This window comes from Molothrus aeneus, chromosome 2, assembly GCF_037042795.1.
Source record: "Molothrus aeneus isolate 106 chromosome 2, BPBGC_Maene_1.0, whole genome shotgun sequence".
NCBI lineage: Eukaryota > Metazoa > Chordata > Aves > Passeriformes > Icteridae > Molothrus > Molothrus aeneus.
The window spans coordinates 31,255,256-31,279,950 of NC_089647.1; the positions used below are offsets into that span (position 1 = coordinate 31,255,256).

At 40.2% G+C, this 24,695-nt stretch overlaps 1 protein-coding gene across 5 annotated transcripts in view; it reads right to left on the reverse strand.

Moving 5' to 3' along the window:
• The window catches only part of TENM4 (teneurin transmembrane protein 4), a 741,938-nt gene that overhangs the window by 326,281 nt on the left and 390,962 nt on the right, over window positions 1-24,695 (reverse strand). For all 5 annotated transcript variants that reach the window (XM_066572311.1, XM_066572312.1, XM_066572314.1 and 2 more), the window contains 2 exons: window positions 18,702-18,990; window positions 13,991-14,260 (listed from right to left, as the gene is read on the reverse strand). In XM_066572311.1, coding sequence (XP_066428408.1) covers window positions 13,991-14,260; window positions 18,702-18,924 — 493 coding nt within the window. In that variant the 5' untranslated portion in view covers window positions 18,925-18,990. The remainder of the gene's footprint in view (window positions 1-13,990; window positions 14,261-18,701; window positions 18,991-24,695) is intronic.

A 24,695-nucleotide genomic window follows, 5' to 3' on the forward strand; every position in this document is an offset into this window, starting at 1 on the left:
TATTAGTACATTTCCAATTGGAGAGGAGCTGGTATAAACAGGAAAGAAGCAAACCCTATTGTCTCCCTCATTTCTTACAGCCTTGTTTTACAGCCCAATAGGCAATAATGAGGCTGTAGATCTATGTCGTCTTCTTAGAATCCAAAAGGCTTTACAGAGTCTGTTGGATGAATTTCAACACCCTGTTCAAGTCCAAGGAGGAAATAAGCTCTTCCAGAAATTCACCAATCTTCCTTTTTCTTCTTTGAGTCTGGCTGTATCTCAAAGAAACCTTATGGACCATCTGTCCCTCCTATCCTCTCAACCCCCACACGCCACCATCGATAAAACATCAATCTGTGAAGCAGCTCTGGGAGAGATTTTTTAGTAGTTTCTCCAGGAAAGCATCTGAGTGATTCCTTTGCAGAATCTATCTGCTCTCTGTGCCTGCTGGGGAAAAGGGGTATTGACCTCTCCCCATCTCTAATCTGGTCTGGACATTCTTCTCTTGAAGGATGCAAATATATTGGCAAGAACTTTAGACAAAGCCAGGAATGAATTAACCAAATCCAATTCAGGGAGGACATTGATAAACAGTGCATGGCTCATGAGAGCATTAAAGGTTTGGAAAACATTACTTACAGTGAGAAACTCCAGAAGAAAAGAACTAAGGGAAGGTTAAGGACTAAGTTCATCACTGTCTATGGGGAAACAAATCTATCGGAGTACTGTTCAGGGGCAATAATAGATGTTCCGGGTCTACGGTTTCTTTGGGAGCCCTTCCTGAACTTCTCTTACTTTTTGTGCTTATGTGGGACTAACCATAATGTGATGTAGTCAATGCAAAACACTGGTGCCAATGACTGAGATAAAAATGATTGGGGACTGCATTTGCTTCAAAGTCCAGGCTGAGGCTCTATCTAAAGGTCTTCAAAAAATCTTCTATTGTGAGGTGGTAAAATATCTCCCTAGGAAAAAGCACTATTACCTTCCAAAATATTCCTTTGGGAACTGGTCTTCTCCTTAGTCCCGCAGTTTATAGAGAGAAATTTCTGAACTCTTTTGGTTAAGTTTGTCTCTAGATATCCATTAAAATGCTGAGAAGCACTGAACTGAGTTCCAGAACTCATGGCCTCAATATTTACCCTTCGAGCCCTGGAAGTTCTCTATCTAACAATTCAACAATTAACATGGCAATATCTTTTTTTTTTTTCCTGTCAAAACTTTAATAATTTTTGATCAAATAATGAGAGTGTTTATCCATTTGCCTTGACGAGATAAGACTGTCCACTGATGTTTCTCTAGGTTTTTGCTTCAATTCACACAAATCATAAAGTCTAACAGCTCACACACATGACCCCCATTGAAGGGAGCTATGAAAATATCCCATTCAGCCTTAGGACCCATGGAAGTTGTGTGAGTTGATCTCTGCTTTCTGCTTGCTCCAGTCACAGAAGGAAAGTGACCAAAGAGGGTAAATTTGTTCTGATTTGAGAGCAGCCAGCACACCAGTGGAAGGGGTCCTGTGCAGATGGAATGGCAAGGACTCCCATCAGGGGGAACCACACTTGATGGACAGTCAACAGCCAAAAATATTCAGGTGATGTTGAGGGACACTGTGACCTGACAAGAGACATGGAACCCTGCTGCTGTGTGTCACAGCAAGTCTAGTTTAGGCACATAATTTACAAATACATACATCTTTCTTCTATTTGCATAAATAGAAGGTTTAAGTGAACCTTTACCAGCCTAACCATCTTTATCAACCAAACTTCTAATATGCTTCTCTGCAGCTCCATCAGGTAACATTCCTCTAAGCCCTTTCCTTATTCTCCTTTGTAGACTGATCCTGTGTCAGAATTTCTACTTTCCTGACACCAGGAGTAAATATCTGTAATATCCAAAGTCACTACCTTTCTCTTCCTGAGAACTAAGGCAGGATTAACAAACCTTCAAATTTCTGCAAACACAGCACTCATTTTTATGGCAGTTCCCCAATATATGACAGGTCAAATCACCAGTCTGGGTGACAGGCTTCTTTAAGGACAGCTAAGAATGCATCCAGCAAATTGCACATGTTCCAGAGGGAACACCTTGTATTAAATGCCAAGGAGGAGTGGAACCAGCTACAGGTAAAGTTTGCTTTGTTGAGCACTAATGAAACTAATGGGGTATGTTTATGTCACACCTTTCATTCCAAATGATCAAGTGCTTTGCAAGCCTTAATCATTTCACCCATCACTGAACTGCAGACTCCTCTGGGGTGGAACATTAACAGCTGCTTGGTAGAGCACAGCAGCAAGCCAGAGCAATTAATGAAGGAGAAACACCCCTTCCAACTATAGGAGCAAAGGGAATTTTGTTAAGTGGAATGTAATTATCCAAAGCAGAGAGAGGGAGACATTTCCCTTCATACTCTAATCTGGGGTTACAGCTGCTTTTCCAGTCCCTGTGTTACTGGGAAGTCAGCATCATAGCCTGACTGAGGTTGCAGTGCTCCATTCTAAGAAAGAAGCAAAACTCCCAAAGGAAAAGCATCTTGAATTTTTCTGTGGGATACCAGATTCCCACTCCTTCAGATGAGGATTACCATTTGCCTTCTTCAAACAACTAAACCAAACTAGTAGCAAACTAAGAAAGTGGCTGGAGATAAAGGCTCAGTACATAAATGTTCCATACAAGCAACGTGACTCTACCTCAGCTATAAAATCTGCACATTATATGAGTGGGAGAAATCATTGTCTCTAAACTATTTGTGGCAGGGTGGCCTCATCTAAATTATAATCATGGTTTAAACCAGGAAGCAGAGAATCTTGATTTAAATAATCAGGTTTAATCTTGTTTTGCATGTGTGCTTTTCAGTTATTTTCTTTTAAAACTGGTTGATTCTCACTGATTGGTATAATTTGCTGCTTCTTTATGCTAAATCAGAAAGTATCCTATATCTATACATATTTATTTCAGCAATTATATAGTTTAGCATGCATTTATTCAGATTCCTACTTTTTTACATTTTTTATGAAGAGAAAATGGTGAACAACAGATTTCTTATTCAGTAGATGATTACTGGAGGTTTTTGTATTTTTTGTTGTCTTACATTTATTTGAAATTCACGTCAAAACTGCATTTAAATGGAAACTGGAATATGGTCATAATTTCACCCCCTCCTCTCAAACTAAGGGTAATAAAAGTACTTCACCATGCTGGAGACTGAGAAGAAAATAAGTCTTGCACAGAAAATGAATTGGTGAGAACAAAGGCAGTGACCGTTCTTGCTGGAGAGCTGGAGCTGGGGTGCATTTCCAAGAGAGTTTGGCAATGCTCCTTCCCTGCTGGCAACACTGGTTTAAATAGCCCCCAGATGTTTCTGTTATGCCACCCTCAGTCACTGGCCCTTATTTGATGCAAATCAGGAGGATCTTCTGTTGGGTAGGATTTCTGCTGCTCTATACGACATTGAATTGATCTCTCTGGCATGGGAGCTGAGTGGAAATTGTGAAATCAGGAGATCTGTGTGCTGGCACCCTTGAAAAAAGGCTTTAAAACACATGGGTTTAGGGGATAAGTCAGAGCTGGGCTCCATGAGCAGTTGCACTATCACGACCATAGGGATGGAGAACCCATGAAAGGTCATGGGGATGGGTACCCAGGGTGGCAACCTATTAAACAAGTTGGTCCCTCAGATGTAATCATAAAATCACAAAATTATTTCAGTTAGAAGGGACCTTACAGATCATGGAGTTGCAACCCCTTGCCATGGTCAGGGACACTTTCTACTGGACCAAGTGTTTTAGAACCTCATCTAACCTTGCCTTGAACACTTCCTGGGATGGGTCATCCAGAACTTCCTGGGCAACCTGTCACAGTGCCTCAGTATCCCCACAGTAAAGAAATTCTTTGTATCATCTAATCTATATCTCTTGTCTGTTAGTTTAAAACCATTCCCCTTGTCCTGTCACTATCTGCCTGTGTAAATAGCTGTGAATTATTGTTTTCTTTTTATATACATGATTCAATAAGATCTTTGCTGTGGTGGAGAAAACTAAACAACAACCTGCCCTAGAGCATATAATTAAAGTTTTTAGGGGCAGTCCAAAGAAAAACTGAAAACTTTGCAGAATTAGGGCAGTAATGCATTTTCAATCACTGCCCTTGATTGAATAAAGTTGCTAAAAGTTAATCAAAATCCTCTGAGAAATAAAACAATGAGATTTTAATGAATAAATTCTCATGGCAGAAGCTATGCTTTCCTTTATTTGGAGCTCAGTGTGCACCTCTGGGCATGGGTAAACCAAAAATAACATGCTCTTTCCTCTCACTTTGTTCTGCTTTTAGATGGAGACACATCTTCACTGAAAGAAACAAAGCCAGATACCTCAAGGGGCATTGTTGGAGACTTAACCAGATGTGGGCTAACACTGTGTGCTGAACTCAGAAGCAGATTCAGTGGTCCAAATGGGAATTTAGAAATACATGAGCATCTGGAAATGCCCAGTTGGGAATAGCGTAGAGGGAATAGTGGGTATTGAAAGCCAGGTGCACCAGGCTTTCTTCCCAATTTCTTCTACTCTTCAGGGAATAATGCATGTCTTTGAAATGCTGGGATGGTGAATGGACATGTCTTACCCACTGCAGTTCGATGTGACCCCTAGAGATCCAAGATGAAGGAAAAAAATGGAGAAAACGCAATTGGGAAACAAGCTTTGGCTCCCTGTTCCATGCTTAACCAGCTGGCTAACTCTGGAAGCAGGAGTCTGTGGGCCACACAAGGTAGATATCCAGCCATTTTGAGTTCTCAACCATCACCCCATCCTTGTTGATGGAACATTAACTGTCTCCTCTAATTCTTGGTTTTTCTCCATGCTGCTTCTCTTTCATGTATCCCAGAGGGATCAATTCTTTGCCTAGAATAGAGTTTAGGTCAGACCCTAAAAATAAAATCCTGCTCCAAGTGACCATTGAGCTGCAGGTCCACCCTGACTCCAGTACTGATGTCCAGTGCCATGCCAGCTTTTTGATGGCCCTCAGTGTCCTGACCATAATCCTCAGTCCATGGCAGTAGCCATTCCTGATTGGCAATGATGCACAAATCCCACCTCAAAACCAGGCTGGAAGCAAAGCTACTATCAAAAGGTTTCATGCTGCTGAACATAGGTTTATTCCCCTTGGGGTGTATCACACCACAAGAAATTATTTATGGCACTCAGAAACAGTGTAAAAAATGCATAGATTTGCTTCCAAAATACTTGGCAGCTTGCCTGCAATATCAATAAATGCAATTATTTTCCTTTAAAAAATCACCATGACAAGGCAGTTTAAAGTGGCAAAGGAAAGGACAAAAATTAATCACACAACTACAAAGAACGGTAAATTCTTACCTGTTGATGTTGTTTCTACATGCCCTCCTCACCAATATTCAGGCTAATAATGAGCATCTTTTAGCGTTTTTTCCCTGCCTCATGGCTTCACCATCATCACAATAATAATAACAACGTGAAACCTACACACTAACCTGTACTGAACTGCAGTTCATTTCAGAAGAATAACATTGGGAAGGACTTAAGTGTCAGCATCCTTTCAGATGCAGATTACAGTAATAAAGAAAGTACATTCTCTATGGGACACACCATACAGGAATAAAATTAACAAAAAAAAAAAAAAAAAGAAAATAAAAAAAAAGAAGAAAAAAAAGGAAATACTTCTTTTCCTCTAGGGACAAAGAGGCCAGCAATGAGATAAATTAGCCCTAGAAATAAGTGGGAATTCCTTCACTTACAGAATCAAGATACTGACCACTAATGCTGCACTTGAAATACTAAATTCAGATTAATCTCATATGCCTTCACCTCTTAAATGGGGAGCAAAGATGCTTCTGGTTCCCTTTGTGGTGCTACCAAAGGGTCAAGTGGCTCTCAGGTGGGTTGAATCCTGTCTGAGAGGCAGTGACATCCTCATTTTGAAAGGCTGTTTTACTCCCAGTGGGCAGGGAGTTCATTGAATATGAAGGGAGATAAGGGTCTGTGGTCCTAAACCCCAAGAATTCACTGTCCCATCCAGATAAAACTTTCCCTGAGACTCTTGTGAAGGGGTGAGTTGGTGACTCACCTATTCACTTTCAAGAAGTATCTCAGGACTAACATCTAAAAAGGACAAAAAAGGTAAGAGGATAGAAAATATGAGGTATCTATCATCAAGAATGTCAGTGATTAGAAAGTTGGATCACAAGTAAAGAAGATGTAACAGCCTTCAAGGGAGCCATTTTTCAGTGGAAAATGTAGCAGTTGATGGTCATACAGTTAAAAGTCTCCTTTATAGGACTAACATTCTTCATAGGAATATTAGTGTCTTTACGCTTGGAGAGCCTGAAGGCACATTTCTTCCCCTGACCTTCACATTTTAAGCGATCACCAAATCGCTGAATATCTCTGCAAGGTAGCTTCAGTAAATTGCCATATCCCAACAGTATCCACACACAGTTAAAATGGGGTTTTTTTTTTGCAAATTCTATCTGGAAAGGGGCAGTGTGAGAGTTTTGAGAAGCTGAAATAAGGAAAGGTATCAGTGAAAATTCCCTTCTGGATGTGCTACTACTTTGTGTAGTTCTTCACTAACTTCTGCAATCGATGATGGATATTTAGTGGTAAGGATTCTGGCTAATTTTTTATTTCAAGCTGAAACATGTTGTTAATATTAAGGTTACAACAGATGTAAGACAAGTGAAAGATGACAGCCAGCAGATGTCTGATCTTGCCTGGGTAGTTCTAATTTATTATTGTTTTCCCTTACTAAAAAGTCGTAAGGAAAACTTAATAAAATATAGCTCACAGTACATCCTTTTAAAATTATTATTTATTTTGAAAAATGTTTTGTGTTTTTAAAAAAAAATTCCTTTCTGAATTCTCCAGAATATGAGCATCACGTTTTTGCCTTCATGGTTTGCAGAAGAAGCATGTCTGAAGCACACTCTCATTTACTGGAAGTACTTTATAATGCACTGTTTAATTCAGAGGAGAAAATAAAGAGATGATGTTGCTGCAACCACGGTAACAATATTAACAATGGAGTGGATGAAGCCTGAAAGGAAATTACTCAGCAAAACATGGTAATAAAAAGAAAAGTCACCATGGATTATCAACTGGGGTATTAACAAATAATTTGTAATGCAGAGATTACACAGTAATTCTAGCACTGCTAATTGCACTGATATATTGAACTGTTCTTTGGGCCAGTGATTTGGGTCAACATGATTTGGGAAACAGGAAGGTGAATGCAAAAAAAACTGAGTAAAAATTTTTCCTCTGCAGAGAGTCAGAGCTATTAAGAAGCTACCTTGCAAGGCACCCGGTAGCAAATACAGACAACATTAAGAGAAGAGCTCCCAACAAACTAAGAGAACAAGGAAAACACACAGAAATAATTACTATTTGTCTAAAGCTCTCTTAGCTGTTGTAAAACGACCCTGAGGAGAAAATATTTTCAAAAAGCTGATGAAATGTGGCTTGATTTAATAAGAGGCCAAAATGGCTATCAGAAAACTAGCAGTGAACAGCATATTGTGGTGTATTTAACCAAAAGTATTAGGATCTATACCATTTGGGCATGCTGTTTTCAAAAAAGCCGACTGTTATCCACATGTACCTAGGACCTGGTGTAACACCGCTGATGGCAACAGGAGCCTTCAAAGGCTTTGGTGAGTTCTGTATCAGTCACTACTGAATAAATGAAAGCATCAGTAATATTTATTAACTGCCCCAGAGAAATAAAATTGTAGCATTTCTTTGGTGTTCCTTGTTTGAAACATTTGTCTTTAATTATTTCCTGCTTTAATGTACCCCTGTGTTTATAATATGTTCTATATGCATTCAGTTCTGCTGAGTCCTAAAACCCTATGCAGTTTCTTAAGCACTCTTTCTAGCAACAGTAATGGCTTAAGCAGTGGAAGCAGAGAATGTGGCGGTTACTGCAAGGAATGCTCTGTAAATCACGTATTATGTCAATTAACATGGCTAAGAGTTGAGTCTGGGATGGTAGAGGAGGCAGAGCTATCATGTGAGCTTTAAAGTTCCTGATTGCCACTATGCTTCAGTTTTACAACAGCCTATCAGAATTTTTCAGAAAGGCAATTTATTTGATGAGAAAGCAAAAATTAAGTGTAACATATCTACTACCTTTCTGGTTAAGTTGGTAAGGCTTGGAGAGCATGCTTGGAGACTGAGCTAGTTGTTGCTTGGCAGTTTTAAATGCATTCATTTAAATGCAATCCAGAACAGCATTGACTAAAAGAAAAAAATTACAGAACGGTTTGGGTTGGATGGAACCTTAAAGTCCACCTAGCTCCAACCCCTGGGTTGCCCTGGGAAGGCAGAGACACCTACTAGACCAGGTTGCTCACAGCCACATCCAGGCTGGCCATGAACAATTCCAGGGATGGGACACAAGGGAAATTATTCCTCTTCGTAGGATGTGGGTCCAAAATGCTGCTTTTAAACCTTTTCACCAGTGTCTGTATTACTATAGTCACCATATAATTTTTGGCACTGACTGGTGCTTTCACAAATGAAGCTAAAGATAAATGAACCCTGAGATGAAACTGTACATCCTAAACAGAGATGATCAACAGATGTGTGGTGGAAGTGTTGGGGTGATCAAACCTATATCCAATTCATCATTAAATGGGTGATCGGAGTCCAATAGTAAACCCTTTTGCAATCATAGAAGGGGTGAAGAAGTTTTTGCAGGATGATATTTCCCACATGGCTTTGAATTGTGAAGATGGAAAGATGTTGCACAGGGCAATTTGACAGAAAAGGTCCTGCAGCTTGAATTTTGGCCTCCTGGGTGGATAGATCTGAAATTTTAGTTCATATCTACTAATCTTTCAGTGAGGTGAAGTCACACTTCAGCTACACTTCTGCTGCAAGAATTTCTTTACATGATAGATCACAGTTGAGCATCTTCAACTCAGCTGAACTGTCTTGAGCCATCTGATGCTAATCATCCTGTCTGTGAGATCCTTTTGGCCATTTGATACTGCCCACATTCTTCCAAGGAAGAGATGATGACAGAGAGAAACATCACGCCACTCCTCACAGCATTAATCATGGCTGACTTGTCCTGCTAATGAAAAAAACTGCTTCCTCTGTCTCTTGTTCCTTCTCATATTTAACCAAATACTAGCCTTGGTGTATATGAGCGCTGAGCCCAGATTACAACTAAAGTAAATCCTTAGTCTGGAATAGTTTGCAATGGCTTCTTTGGAATGGCTGAAAGTTATGCTGTATTTGTTTGTTTGTTTGTTTGTTTGTTTTTAAAGGGCTGCAATTCCACTTTCACAAAGACCAATTTTAAAAATGCTGTTGACCCAGGTGTACGGTAACCCTGTAATGATTGTACTGAGCAAACCAGTAAGTTCATTATCACTCTGAAGGTAGAGGAAAAAGTGGTCTGGTTTTGTTGTTGGTGGTAGTTTTTTGTTTTGCTTTTTTGTTTTGTTTTTTTTTTTTTTTTTTTGTTGGTGGGGTTTTGGGTTTTTTTTGTTTGTTAGTTTGTTTGGTTTTTTCGGGGTTTTTTTTTTTTGTGAGTAGGGATTTTGTATTGGAATATCTATGCATTTTCTGCCTATCTCTCAAGTTCAAATTTGTCCAGGGGTTACCAACATGATTCATAATACTTTGGGTGGATCTGGATTAAGATCTCTATTACAGACCCAAAGGAAATAGACACAGCCCAGTTCCTGCATGCTTGCACACAAACACTGTCCATGTCCACATATGTTAGGAGTCCCCTAGACAGTACAAAAGCCCAGCCTGAATACTCCTGCACTGCCCCAGAGGAAAAAGGCCCAGCAGTGCTGCAAGAATTGAAACTGGAGAAAGAGGGATGCTTGAGAGACCCACACGGAAGGCCACTCTGACCAAGACAGCCTCTAGTCTAGACCTTTCTCAGCAGATCTTTGTCTAATTTACACTTAAAAACTTTAAGCACTGGAAGTCCTCAGACTCCTCTGATCTCCTCTAGTGCCAAACTGCCTTCCAACTGCTTATGAGGAGAGAAGACTCTAGATGCTGTCTTTCAACTGTTTTTGCAATGGGTGATGTTCACAAGATGGAGTCAGAATATTCTTGGAGGTGCTCAGTGGGAGGAATGGACACGAGTTGCAGTTGAAATCCATATCTGCTCTTAGAAAAAGAGCTGTTCACAGCAAACGTGGTCACCTCCAGAGCCGGGATATAGAGGCTGTGGCCTCTCCATTCTGATAGATACTCAAATTGCAACTGAAAAAGGCCCTGAGTGACCCAACCTGACCTCCAACTTAGCCCTGCTTTAAGCAGGAGAGGGACCAGAGACTTTCAGCAATGCTTTTCAGTTTAAATTATCCTGTGGTACTGTATTTTTATAATGATGTTCTTATGACTAGAAGTTTTTTGGGTTGGGTTTTTTTTTTCTTTTTGTATGTGACTAAGTTGCTGAAAAATAAGCCAATTTCTGGAAGACTATTACCTCGTTTTTCTTCAATGTGCTCTTCTCTATGGTAAACAATTGCTGGCTCAGTACAAATCCTGTTCGGGGTTAGCTAAGGTACCGCCAGGAAACTCCAGGCTTCACTCCAAATGACCACTTCAGGAACTTCTTTTGCTTGAATCAGTCTTGCTGAGAAATAGTGCAATCTACTATAGGAAAGAAGTTCTCCTAAAATTTCCTAGACTTCCAGGAACCAGACTCCCTCTGTGTTTGGTTCTGAACTGTTAATGGGAGTTCACAGTTCCAGTTCAGATCATGATCATGCTGCAGAAAACCCCTTGAACCATATAAAGTGCCTGCTACATCAGCAATACAGAATGATGGCACTGTCCCCAGGCAAGATGCAGCAACTTGAGCTGTGCCTCTGTCCCCTCACTGTGCAAAGTGACTATCCAGGTCAAGTGAAATGCACTGTCCACTGGAGGGGAAGCCAACATGGCTGTTTGAGCGGGCAGGATGTGAGCTCAGGGCAATGCCAGAGTTATAACTCAGCTCTTTAGCGAAAACAAACTCTTAACTTAGTAAAAGCATTTGGCTCCTAGAAGCATTCAACATAATGAAGGTGTCCCTACTCAGGACAGAGGCCTGGAACTAGATGTTTTTTAAGGTTCCTTCCAACCCAAACACCTCTGGGATTCTGTGAAAACCTCATAACAGTTTAGATAAAGCTATGGATGGCTTTCCATGCCAGCTCCCTGTTTAAGTGATCTATGGTTTCACAAAATGCTGTGAAACCAGAGCACTTCATAGACTTCCTTAAGGACAGGGATGGACTGTGACTGTCCTTTCTGAGCAGCATATCTGTTCCTTTTAGGCCACACCACTCCTGAAATAAAAATAAACCTACTTTTCAAGGGAGTGACTCCTCTCCTCTTCTAGGAACATAATAAATGTTTTGGCAGAATCATCCTTTGACAACTTGGGATTTACAAGCATCAGAAGTAAATTCTGATTATTTATTTTAGATAAATAATGAACAGCATAAAAACTGCTGACTTTGACCTTCATTGGAGAAGTTGGTTTAATGAGCCCCATAAACTCTTCTATTGATGGCAGGTTCATAAAGTCCATATTGACTTCCGCTAAAGGCTATAACTTCTATCAATACTGTCAACAATTAATATTGGCTCATAAAGGCATCCTGTAAACTGAGTCATAGCATTATGTTACTTTACATTGCCATTAGCAAAATTTCATGTCTTCTTGAAAATGTTTCTTCTATAAATCTGGGATTTCTCAAAATAGCATGTGTGATAGCTAGCAGCCCAGAGAAACACTACTTATGTGGAGTGAGGAGGGAGAAAATGCCTTTATGTTCAGCAGAAAAAGCTTCTGAGAGGATCTCAGGCTGTGAGGAGTTTGTGCACAAAGATTTCTCATGCCTTTATCTGTGCCAAGCAATTACAAAAGAAAATGCTCAAATTCTGCCTACTTAAAAGAATTTTCCCTAACCTTCTTTTCTTTCTACCTTGCAACATTTGTTTGCATATGTTTATATCACCAATTCAACCACAGTCCCTACATTAAAGTGAACTTTTTCTCAGTTCTGGACCACTTTTTCTGACCTGAACATGGTCTGATGTCCATGACATCTTCCCAGGAAAGTCTAAGCATCAGATGAAGCTCATTGCCAGCATAGTTTAGATCTTAATATTTTCCTTTAAGCTCCACCACCTCTTTTTTTGTCAGTATGAACAATACTATTACATACTGGACACCACAGCAATCTGTGCTTTATTTGTGCTACACAGACTTTTGGTTTTAGTATGATACAGCCTTTCTCATTCAAACTACCCAACATCTAAGACTGCAAATGCCTAGCCTCCAAGGAAACTCCTACTTTTATACAGCATTGTATGTTCTCCACCTCTCATTTCTCTTTTTCTAGTTGCTATGAAGTGATGGTTCAACAAATGGTTAGTGTGCCATTAAACTTAAGGAAAGAGGAATTGAAGGATGTCTCCAACCTGACATGAGTCCTTCACCCTCTGTGATTACTTTCAGTAAAGCCTTTCAAGGCATGTGAAGTTGCTACTGTGCTGTTTCTAGTGTAACTTCATTTGAAAGTGATCTGTAGGTACAAAGTTGCATTTGCAGGTGTAGAGAGCAGGGAAAAAGACTCCCATAGATAATGCAATTCTTCTCTGTTAAGACCAAAGGGGGGACCAACCTAGAATTCTGTATACTGCTTTTCTTAGTAGGCATGGAAAGAAAAAATGTATGGGATAGGATTGCAGCTGCTCACACATCACATGGAAAGCACAAAAGAGAGCCTGGATAGAGGAGAATGGGATGGAAGTGCAAGGTGCTTGCTTTTGCCTGCTTTCTATCAATTTCTTGTGAATCTGCAAAACTTTAATTGACCGTGATCATCCCTCTGATTTTTCATCAAAACACAAGGATCAGAAGGAAAACAATGCAACCTGCCACTGTGTGTCTGCTTGTAAGACGCTACACTAAGAATCTTTTAAAAAGTATGGTAAAGATAATTTAAAAAGATTCTTCCGTACATCCTTTGAACAGAAGACCATTTATCTTTGAACTCTGCCTAATGTATCATTATCTCTGAGTAGAAACTTAATAAGCTTCAACTGTAATTTTGTTGGAGTTAAACATAAAATCATGTGGGTGGTGTATGTCTCACTGTCATGGCTTCCAGAGGAAAACTTATCATCATTTGTCACTATAATACTGTGGCAGAAAGCATGAAAAGAACAAGTGATACAGTCATTTCACATGAGCTTTCTGTGCCGAGCACAAGTGCCCAATGACTTGCACGCAGCAGCTATATCAAGAAGTAGGCTGTGCTGTGCTATAATTGAATTAAAGGTGCAAAGGCATATAGGACTGGATGAACTCCTGGGTCAAGTTGCAATTGAATCAAAGTCTCCTCTCCTTCTCCTACACTGCTGGGCAGAACTGCTGACCAAAAGGTTCGCAGACCTACAAAGGCACGCAGGAATCCCCGCAGCTGGGGACACAAAGTTACAGAGATAAAAAAATCTGTGACCTTCAGGTTTTGTTTCACACAAAGAAAAAGGCTTCTAAAAATATTTCACCATTGTTTTCCTTCAGAGAGCAGTCAGCCAATTTACATAAATGAAGCAGCCCCTGTCAAGGAACCAGCAAGGAAGAGAAGAAAATTATCTGCCCAGAAAATCTGAGCAAAGATAAGAGTAGCATTGGCCAGAGGAGGGGAGATTTAAATGCCTTCCCTCTGAAAGGTTGCTGCAAAAAGCAGGGAGAGTATTACAGCTATTTAATGATCTCTGTCACAGTGATAAATAAGTAGGAGCTTCTCCAGCAGTTCATTAACAAAGACTCTGTAGGACAGTAAAAAGGCCACGACTAGGGCTGTTAGAAGAGTGTTTTCATGGAGTCTGATAAAAAACCCCATCACTAAACCTAAGGAAGATTAAGGTGGAGTAGTAGGAAGAGACATTCCTTCTAGAGCTCGAGGCTGACACTTGCATGCACTGTCACCACTTACCTGTTTCAGTATTCTCGTGCTCTGTGTCAGTGAGGGTGAGATTGGAGTTGGCCCGGCTTGACAAGCAGGAGCTGCGCCCGGACTTGGTGTTGCGTCCCCAGAGCCTCACTGGGTGCTCGGGTGACATGACCACATCTGCCTCCGTGTCGGCATCCGAGCCGGCGCTGAGGGAGTAGCCACAGTGAGGCAGCCCGATGTCAGTCCGGTACAAAGCCCCGTGTGTCGGTGTCACATCTTCAAGTCCCAGCTCTCGCAAAGAGAAGTTGGCTCCTGTGAGAAAAACACATCAGCTGGGTTATTCTTTAATAGGTCACGGTGCCATGTAGCACAAGTCAAGAGCTGAAGTGTTCATCCTCTACCTTCACGTGGGGCACATCAGCGTCACAGTAACACACAGCAACATCATACCAAAGATACCCTTCTTCTGTGGTCTTGCTCTGAATGAGACCAAGAGATCACAGAATCATAGAATCACTAAGGTTTTAAGATCATCGAGTCCAACCATTACATCCAAGTCCACCACGAGACAATGTCTCTAAGCATCTCATCTACACTTTTTTTTATAACAGTTTCAGAGACGGGTGATTCCTCCACTTCTGTAGGCAGCCTGTTCCAATCCTTGACCACTCTTCCACTGAAGAAATTTTTTGAAATATGCAATCTCAACCTTCCCTAGTGTCACTCAAGACCATTTCCTATTGTCCTATTCCTTGTTACTTGGGAGAAGACACCAGTCCTCACCTCATGACAATCTCTTTTCAAAGATGCCAGGACTAAAAAGTCGCTGGATTCCTGCTTCTGGAACCTGACAAAAATTCAGGGCATGTTCAATGAAATCATCAAGTTTGAAACGAAAAATGGATGTAGAAATGGTGCAATACTTTAGGAGAGGCAAAAAGTAATCTTCTTGTGGGAAAAGCAAAATGAGGCGTGCAGTGATCAAAAGTCCTACCATACACTTGACAACTTCCCTACAATAGGCAATTTGAGTGAGTTCTGCTCATTGAAAACCCTGAAATTACATACTGGGGATTTAAATTTCCTTTGGCGATTTCACTTTCCCCATGCTGACCACTCACACCTTGCCTCACATTTAGCTATTCATTCTGATAGAGTCACAGCAGAGGTTATTTGGCCACAAATAGATGCAATTGTTTAGCTGACTAAAAATATGACCTGGAAAGTGACTCTTGACTCCATGTCTAGTTACCTGCAGAGCTTCAAAATCAGACTGAATTGATGTGAATAAGGCTTCAAATATTAGCACACTTTGTTTGGAAAGTTCCACAAGAGACCGGGGAGAGCAATTTTAATCCATATTTATTTATTAATGCATGCATTTATTTTTCAACTCTGAATATCTTGAAAAGATTTTGGCCAGTCATGAGTGCCTTTAGCTGCACAGTGCATTTATACAGCTCAATGCACCCCTGCTTCTGTTATGCTATGCCTTGAATGGATTAAAGAACTGAACAGTTTGCAGCTCAGGCATATTTCAACAAGATAAATCTGAATGCACAATCTCCAGGAAATTTCAGGCACTAACCTTCCTTTGAACACTGAAGTTCATAACTACTCATTATTGAAATCTGTTCATCAAGTCTGGATCTCAAGGTTGCATCCAAAGCTGAATTACCATTTTCTCCTTTCTCAAGACCCCACAATTGTGTGGTTTTTCTCACATTTCTATTTGTTGATGTCAAATATCATATGGTAGAAAATGTGTATCCAGTAGAAATAGTCAGTTTTCTACTTTTCCAGAGTACAATTTCATAGGTGTGGAAATACCCTAGTTTGTCCTTGAGCCCTGATGACTGGGGAAGGTCTCTCATATTAGAGCACACATGCATCAGATGACACGTGGCCAAAAGTAAATGCTATTTTATTACATTTTTTCATTTCATTTTTTCAGTTGACTTTATAGCTCACCGTGAACAGAGAGAAGGTATGTGAATGCAAGGTGAATAGTGGGACTGGACAACATTTTCATGTATAGCTCAGAGAAGGAGCTGTTTGATGGCAGGAGAAAATTCAGATTCAGCTGGTTACAAATCTGCAGCTGACAACACTCCAACTGCATAAAGGATTCATGAACTTCACACCTTTTTAATTGACCAAACAAGATTAAAGCTTTCAGACAGTGGACAGAAAAGGTTGCTTGGGGCTCACACCTCTGCCCGACCCTTGCTTGGGAAGCACAATGCAAGCTTGTGGCAAAGTAATAATTTAACATAATTACAAAGTAGTTTGAGAGATTGTCCTCTACATTCTCATGGCATAAGGAAGCAAATAAACCTGACCTAAGTTATAAATGCTAGGAAGCTGTATCTCCCCAGAGACCTTGCTCTTCTCTTCTAGGTTCAACTTATGTTTAAGGCCATGGTTTTTCTAAACCATCCCTTGTGGAGTACTGAAAAATATCTTTTGGTTTTCCTTGCGTGTTTGAGTCACTGATGTCATGTTCCACCTTTGCCTGAAAGAAGCCACACTCAGCATCATCAGGCACATCAATGTGCAGCATGACTGATGTTCTCCAGCAACAGCAGCTCATAAATTATGAAAAATGACTGCTACAATTAACTCAAAATCAAATTTATTTGCAATAAACAGCAGCAGATGCATTGATTTTCATATTCTATGCTCACTGTTACCCTTTAAGCTGGAAGAACTCAAGTCAATAAAAGGAGGATAATAAATATCCAAGACTTTTTAATTCAGATCTGGTCTATTTTCTCCTGTGCTGACTTGCACATTTGCTGACACTTACTCTAGCTAAAACCATTTAAATGCTGACTTGTTTATTTACTGAATTTATTTGGTCAATTTGAAATGTTTTCCTCCTCTGCCTTCCAAACCAATGCAGGAGAGAAATTCACTTTGCCTTGTTGATGTCAAGCAGGCTAATAAGGCTTGGTTTCAGTTGGCCTCAAGCCAAGCAGCATCACAAAGAGAGGTCCATTCATGGCTTACTGCCAGTGAAAAATGTGGTACAGAAAGTCTGGGAGAATTGTTAACACTCTTCAGGCCAGTTTTGGGACCCTCAGGATAAACTGGGAGAAAGCTTTAAGTGTAGCCATTTGTGAGAGTTATATCAGAAACAGAACTGGTGCTCTGACATGGTTAATCTTAACTTTTCAATGAATTTCAGCTACTTTGACCAGTCATTTTTACTATTTCTCAGTACCTTCAAAATTTTCCTAGGCAAGCATGAGCTTGTGTATAGAAAAATTACATTCCCTGCCAACAGACTGGATTTTCAGGAAAAGTAATCTTTTGTGGACTTCTTAGGAGAAGTCCATACGTCTGCATGGCCTCATGGACCTCCAAGTTGAAAACCACTGACCTGGACTAATTCACATCTATCCTGCATGGTGAATATATTGTATGAAGTAAGCAAATGCAATGACCTAAAAAGTTTCCTTTTCTTTATAATGGCATACATTCCTTAGAGGGGATGAAGTACTTCAGAGTTGCTAAGAGGGAAACTGCTTTCATGATGTCACAATGTTACTTACATCAACTATTGGCCCTTTTGTTGATTGTTGCCTATTGCAGTTATTCTGAAACTCAAACACCAAAGCCATATGCATGAAGATACTTCAGCAAATCATTTTGGTTGCGTGTGCCTTGAAGAGAAGTCTTGCACCAAAAGCACAAGTGCATGATTTTTGAGGAAAAATCAAGCAGCCCCCAATTTTAATGAGTGTAATTATATGTATTCCTTTTGGGGAATCAGCTTCTCCAAATTGCAGAGAATGTGCTCAGAGTACTCTGGGTAGGCTAGTTTATGTCCATTTTCTGGAATGCTGCCTACTCTATTTGACTCACTTTACCATTTTATGCTTTTCTTGATGGACTTCTAAAAACAATTTATGTGAAGTCCTGGTTGGAATCTGAACTACATCTCTACAGAAAAATGAAGATGAGTCTTATGGTAGGGGACAGAAATCTACCTCATACAGGCAATACCAGCAGTGAAAATTGTAACTGCACTGACTTCAGGGCATCTGGAATCTCTGTTAGAACTGTGGAGTCTGTGGTGACTCTTGAAACTCCGCATCTTCACAGATACTGGGACTCAGATTCACTAAATGTGCTCCTGTAAGTCCTAAAGATGTTCCTTACTCCTTTAACACTGAAGTGTGTCCCAAAGGCAAACCTAAAGCCTGCAGGCTGTGTACAATGCCAAGAGGGGTCATTCCAGCTGGAACCCATTTGTCTCCTTTCTTCCAGGCCTCTTGGGTTTTGCTGTAGACCAGATGGACAGTGACACTCTCCACTTGTTGCCTCCTGCCTCAGCATCCTTGTTGACTTCCTTCATGACAGAGCAGACATGTGACACAGTGAAAGGTCTCCTAAGCAGGCAGGAACATTCCATGCCACGTCAGTACCATGCAGCATGTGCACAGAGGGTTCTAGTCTCATGGTGGGAAGTGGCAAAGTGCTGCTGCAGACAGAAAGACTAAGACATAGAAAATGTGTCTTATAAGTGCTAATGAACATGGGATATGGGTATGCCATTTAAGGACACTGGGCTGCACACAGTGTCTTGTGCAATACAGTGAAGGTCATCTCTGTCGCTCTCTTTAAGTCTCTCTCTTACATCATGCTTTTGGCCTCAGAGTCTTTCAAAGGTAGCCTCCGATTCAACTCTGGCTCTCAGCTGATTGCCTCATGCTGCTTACAGCTGCATCTGCTGAAAAGCACCCACCTGCTCGGCAGAATTCATCAGCCTCCTGGTGCACCATGTCTTTGACCCGATTGCTGTAGGTCAGCCTGGAGTCTTGATCATAAGCCTTCAGGGTCTCGCTGGAGCTGTAGGATTTCTGGGGTGCCTTGCTGTCCTCACTCTCGGCTGAAGAGCTGGTGTAGCGGCGCTCAGTGTCGCGGCGCCGAGTCAGAGATCGATACGGCTTCCTTTCCTTTACATCCATGGCACCCTTGTCTGAGTATTCAACATTAAAATAATGACGTCTCTGTGGTGGTCAGATTGGAATAACCTGAAAGAGAGAATTAAAAAATGTCATGCCTTTGGGCCCTCAGTGGCTAATTTGCCTTCTTTATACATTCTTACACTGAAGAAAAGGGATGTTACTTAATGGATTCCAGAAAAACCCTTTTAGAACAATTACCAATAAAAAGAAAGTCTCAATTATGTGTGACTCATTTAATAATTGCCACTGCTAACAGGATACATATATGCAGCAACCTGCATCTGTCTGAACTATACACTTGGGAATTTGAAACTGATTGTGATATTGTGTGTCTTCTTTCTGTAGGAAGTGATTCAGACACCTCAAGGAGGCATGTATTCATCAGTCATCTAATCTCTGGAAGATCGGGTAATGCTGAAATGTCTCTATTTGGGTAACTGGAGGGCTTTGGAAAAATGCTGTCCTGTGGTTTTAAAAATGTTTCCACAGATCATGAGGTTAGAATGTATGAACAAAAGACTGAGATGGTATAAGAAGGCAACTGGGAAGGGAGAGGGAGAAAGGAAGGATTGAAGGAGTGACATGTGGATGGAAATTGCATAAAAATGTCTTCCTTTTCAGAGGGCTCATCTTTACTCAGCTGGAAATATATTAAAACTTAAGCAGAGCTGAGAAAGTGTAAATAAATGATAGTGTTCTGCTTCATGTAACAACATGGCCTGGGATTTATTTCTGTGGAAAAACCAATGTATATAAACACTGTAATACAAGTGTACATATCTGCACACAGAGAAAACAGATATCAGAAATAAAAGGTATTAAAAGCATTTTTGTCAAAATAACTAATAAATAGTATTTTTACTTCAAGTTTATTAAACGCGACAGAAAACAGAAAAAATAAAGGCAATGCCTTGCATCAAGATGGAAAAAATGTTTGTTAATATCTAAACTTGTTTATGAGGAAAAATAATGATGAAATACACAAACCAAACATGGAAAATCTGTAATTATGTACTGAGCTTCTCTGAAACTGAATCCTCCTGACTGCTAAAGAACAGAAGTTGATTCTCTAAATGCCACCCCAGGATATTGTTTACCATCAGCATTTAAAAACAGAAAGCGAAAGGTTCAGGAAGAACCTATCAGTTCTTGGTCTTTTTCACAGCAAATACATATGGAAATATATGGCAAGAACTGAATCACATTCTGTTGGCATTTCTTTCTTGAAAAGCTAAACCCTGAATGTACTAATCAAATCTTTCTCATCCATGACTCAGATCCTAGATTTGCCTCAGATGCTGTGTCCTGGATTTCAGAGAATCACAGAATCCTAGAATGGTTTGGGTTGAAAGGAACCTTGAAGATCATCTAATTCCAACTCCCTGCCATGGACAGGGACAGCTTCCACTAGACCAGGTTGCTCAAAGCCTCAAACACTGCCAGGGATGGGGCATCCACAGGTTCTCAGGGCAACCTGTGCCAGTGCTTCACCACCCTCACTGGGAAGAATTTCTTCCCAATACCAAATGTACATCTGCCCTCACACAGCTAATGTGCAGTAGTTGAGGATGGATGTGCTGTGAGCTTTGTAGGTCAGCTTAAAGGGATGTGGTGTAAGGTAGCATTTGTGGGTTTTAAAACTAAGGAGTTTTAAACAAAGGATGTGTGAAGGATGGGAGACTCCTAGCAGAGGTTCTGATAACTTAAAAATCATAATAGTAATCCTGAAGCCTGAAGACAAATTTTATTATTAATTTCTTGCTTGAAAAGCTGTCTGGAAAAAGCACAACTACAAAAATATTGGAGTCGAAGAGAGACTGAAGGAGGAAGCAAGAATGACAGGAACACTGTGAGGTAAACTGGTAGCTGGGCAAAGAAGCAGGGTTACACTCTTGGGCCTCTCGTGGGGTTAAACCATGACACAGTCCTATTTCGGCAGTTCTGATTGTGCTAAAACTGCTAAAGGGTTTTAGTCCAAAAAAAACCTCCAATACCAACTTTGCAATGACACACCCCAATTTCAACACCTTGTATGGCTTCTGTAGCATTCTTCCTGGGAATTAAGGCACTACTATAACAAAAAAAAAAATAATCCATTGTCTCCAGTCTATTCCAGAGACAGTGGCAGACCAAGTTCATACATTCTGTTTGTCAGAAAAATGCATAGAAACTATTGAACACTTAGGAGGGGAGATGGGGAAGGAGGAGTGTCTTTAACAGGCTTTATCTAAGTCATCCACAGAGACTTGAGCACCACTATGACTTCAAATATGTTTTTAAACCCACTAAACTCATTGACTTAAATTCATTCAGGTAAATGTAGTACAGTGAATGCAAATGGGATTACTTACCAGCCAAAACTGACATGTTAAATGTATTGCAGAGTAAGGGTACAAAACTAAGGCCTGAATGTAGAAGCAATAGTGAAGGAGATTGCATTGTGCTATAGAGCAATAGCAGCATGTAAGAGATCTACCAAATAGGAGATTTTTTTTTTGCATTGAATCAAACATATGGTGCTTTCACACTGGAAAGAAATAAGAGAAATAGAGCATCTGATTGCCTTTCAGTGCACTGTCATCTCCCCTTTCTTTTTAAAAAAAAGAGGTTTTTGGCTCGAAAAACTGTGACTTTTTTTACACTTGTTATTGAATCTGTTTGTCCCCTTTATAGCATCTCTGTTTGAAAACCTTAGAATGAGCAGGTTTGTTATACTTTTGAATATAACACCCTAAAACAGACTCCTTCACAAAAGCCCAGTATTGTGAGCCGCTATAATGAACACTGAAATTGTGGTTTATTGTTATGGAGGATGAAGATAGCAGAATGTGAGTGAGAAGTAGTTACTCTCTAAGAAAGAAATGAGGAAAGATGGTTTCTGTCTGCTCCCGAGTATTGTAGCAATTCCTACCTAGGGCTGGTCATTTAAAAACCTACTAGCAGGAGAGTAACATGTGCCAAGGAAATCTTTTTGCACTGCTAGAGCCACAAGGTACAAACAGGGTCTGTAATTACCATTAGTAACCTTGCAATTTAGGAAATGACAAAAAAACATGAGGAAATTGACTGAATTCCCACCAGATGAAGGGTTTTCTTTTTGTAAGGAAAGGTGCTGAAAAACTGAAAATTCTCCTACAGTTCATCAAAAATAGCCCTGTAAATTTGCACCATCCATATGCACATTCCTCTGCAACAGTGTTTCTATTCCCAACTCATTCATGTCTTTATAAATTTAACTCCTCTCAACTTTTTATTTCTCTCTCCCTCACAACTTGGGTTGACTTTCCAAATAGAAAGGTTACCTCCATAAAACATAATGAATGATTTTTTTAAAGCTATTTTTAAAGACTGAACTGTTGCATTTACCTGACTTAAGTAAGTTTCCAGCACTTCTCCATGGACATGCAGTTCTTGTCATCTCAGTTTTATGGCCTAATTCCCAGATGGTTCAGATACCTTACTTTCAACGGAGTTCTGTAGTCTGAGAGTTTGCCTCATAGCTTTTCTTGGTAGATTATTATTTTTTTTCTGCTACTCCTTGTGCCTAGATTTTACTTCTGCTACAATTTCATAAGTGCCATCAACACCTCACATTTTTCCTGACTTCTCTGGCACATGACAAACACAAAGAATCACACTCGTCTCAATTACATACTCAACCAGCAGTTTCTTTCCGTCTTTAGCTCATGATTGCTCCTCATAATTTTAAAAGCTTCCATAAACTTGCTGGACTGGATGTAAAAATCCAGGCTTTCTAATATGTACCTTTTCACTTCCGTGTTCATTTTCCTCTATAAAAGCACAAAACTCTTCTGCTCTGAATCGTTTATATTTGGAAAGGACTTTCTTGTCCTATAATGCATTGTTTCTAGTTCTGTTTGTTTCTTTCATCTTACTGCTCTCTGCATAACATATAAAATTTCACCTTTTTTTCCTTTTTTAAAATTCTACTTTAAGGCCAATTACTTGCAGTAGCCATTCCTATTTTTGGCAGCCTTCTGTGTATGGGGATCCAATCCCAGCCGAATCACAAACTGGTCTGGAGTACAGCTCACAACAGAAGCATCCTTCTGTCTTTACTTACTCTACTCAGAAAAATCCCACTGACCCCAGAAAGGGTAACTTAGAAGTAAAAGCCTGTAAAATCAGATTCCTTGATATAGTTATATTTTTCAGGAGTGTGGGACTCTTCTCACATCCCTGCACACATGTCAGGGAGTAGAGTAAAAAAATCAGCGTTCTGGTTCTGGTGCAGTAGTGCAGCAAACATAATGCTTATTTGCAGCACTTTTTATTTTGCTTTTGCTTTGGCTGGCTCCCAAACAATCCTTTTTATGATGTTTTATCTTTTATACCTCTCCTCCTCATTCTCAGTTCTGTTGGTTTTTGTTGCTCTTTGGAGCTTTGATTAACCACACCAGCTTTGTGCTGCAGAATCGCACTCAATGAATGGCAAGGGGTATGATTTATTTTCTGAGTCACTGCTCAAAAGAGAAACTTGCATCAATCAAAAACCAGACAAGGGAGTGTGACACCACAAAGTGATATGCTGGGAGGTGCTTATAGCAAAAAGGACAGGTGGTCTTTGATAGCTGACTTACATTGCAGGTCACTAATCACAGAGATTAGCAGCAAGGTGATAGACAGCGCCTGTTCTGGGAGGCAGCATGTCATATCATCCAATTTTCTGTCAAAATGTGAGGGTTTAAACAGTACAGATAGCTTTATGTACTTCCCATATAGTTATGGCAACAGGATGATGAGAAAGCTGAAGAGTGAAATATCTTGTCTGCAAGAAAACGTGGGCATGAGCTCTGGTGGGTTGATTCCACCTCCACCTTTGTGCTGAAGGAAGCAAAAGAACTACTTTTCACTTCTCATTTGTTTTCCTCTGCAAAACTGCCTATCCAAAAATGGCATTATTTTACTTGGCAGGGCATGCTTTTTGTCTTCTTGAACTCGATCTCATTTAACTGCTTAGAGCAATATTTTTCCCTATTTTTTATTGCTGCTGCCCCTTGTAGAATGAGCACAGCCATAGGATGCCGAGCAGTAAGCTTAATTTTATATTCTCTCCTTTGGGCTGCACAAATTGAATCATTAACTAAGACCTAAAGCTGGTAAGTAGTGAGCAAGTATCCTTTCTTACACTTTATAGAGGAGGAGATGAACCACGGGAAGTCAAAGCAAATTGCTTAAGGTGGTACAAGAATAAAACAACACAACTGAGGGCAGCAACTTCATCTCCAAGGCTGAGTCTGATACTGAGCCCTTGACTTTTTTGAGAACCAAGTCACATAAGCATAGTAGAATAATTAATTAAAAAAAACTGTGGCCAATGCATGCCTGAAATCTTTGTTGGAGAACAGTAGCATGAACCTCAGGTATTATCAACAAGATGCACTTTCATGTTCAACAGTGTCCTTCAGTCAGAAGGACTGTGGAGCATGGACAATTGCAGTTGTATCTGACCAATGAAATCCCATGGTGAGTGATGAAAACCGCACTCAGAGTCAAAAGGGAGACAAATTTTCACCTTCTATATAAACCTTCTCAAAGACACCAACAGATACTGGGGGCAAACCAGCAATGTTATTTGGGAAATTAGCTCCAACTCAGGACCCTAAGCTGCAATCAAAGAAGTTGCGAGTTCAGATGATTAAATGACTTTGTGTCAGTGATTATTAATATCCTACACCAAATTAAGTCATCACCTTCTTTCATCATATTTGAAAGAAGGCAATCCACTCTGACAGTCTTACCACTTCCAT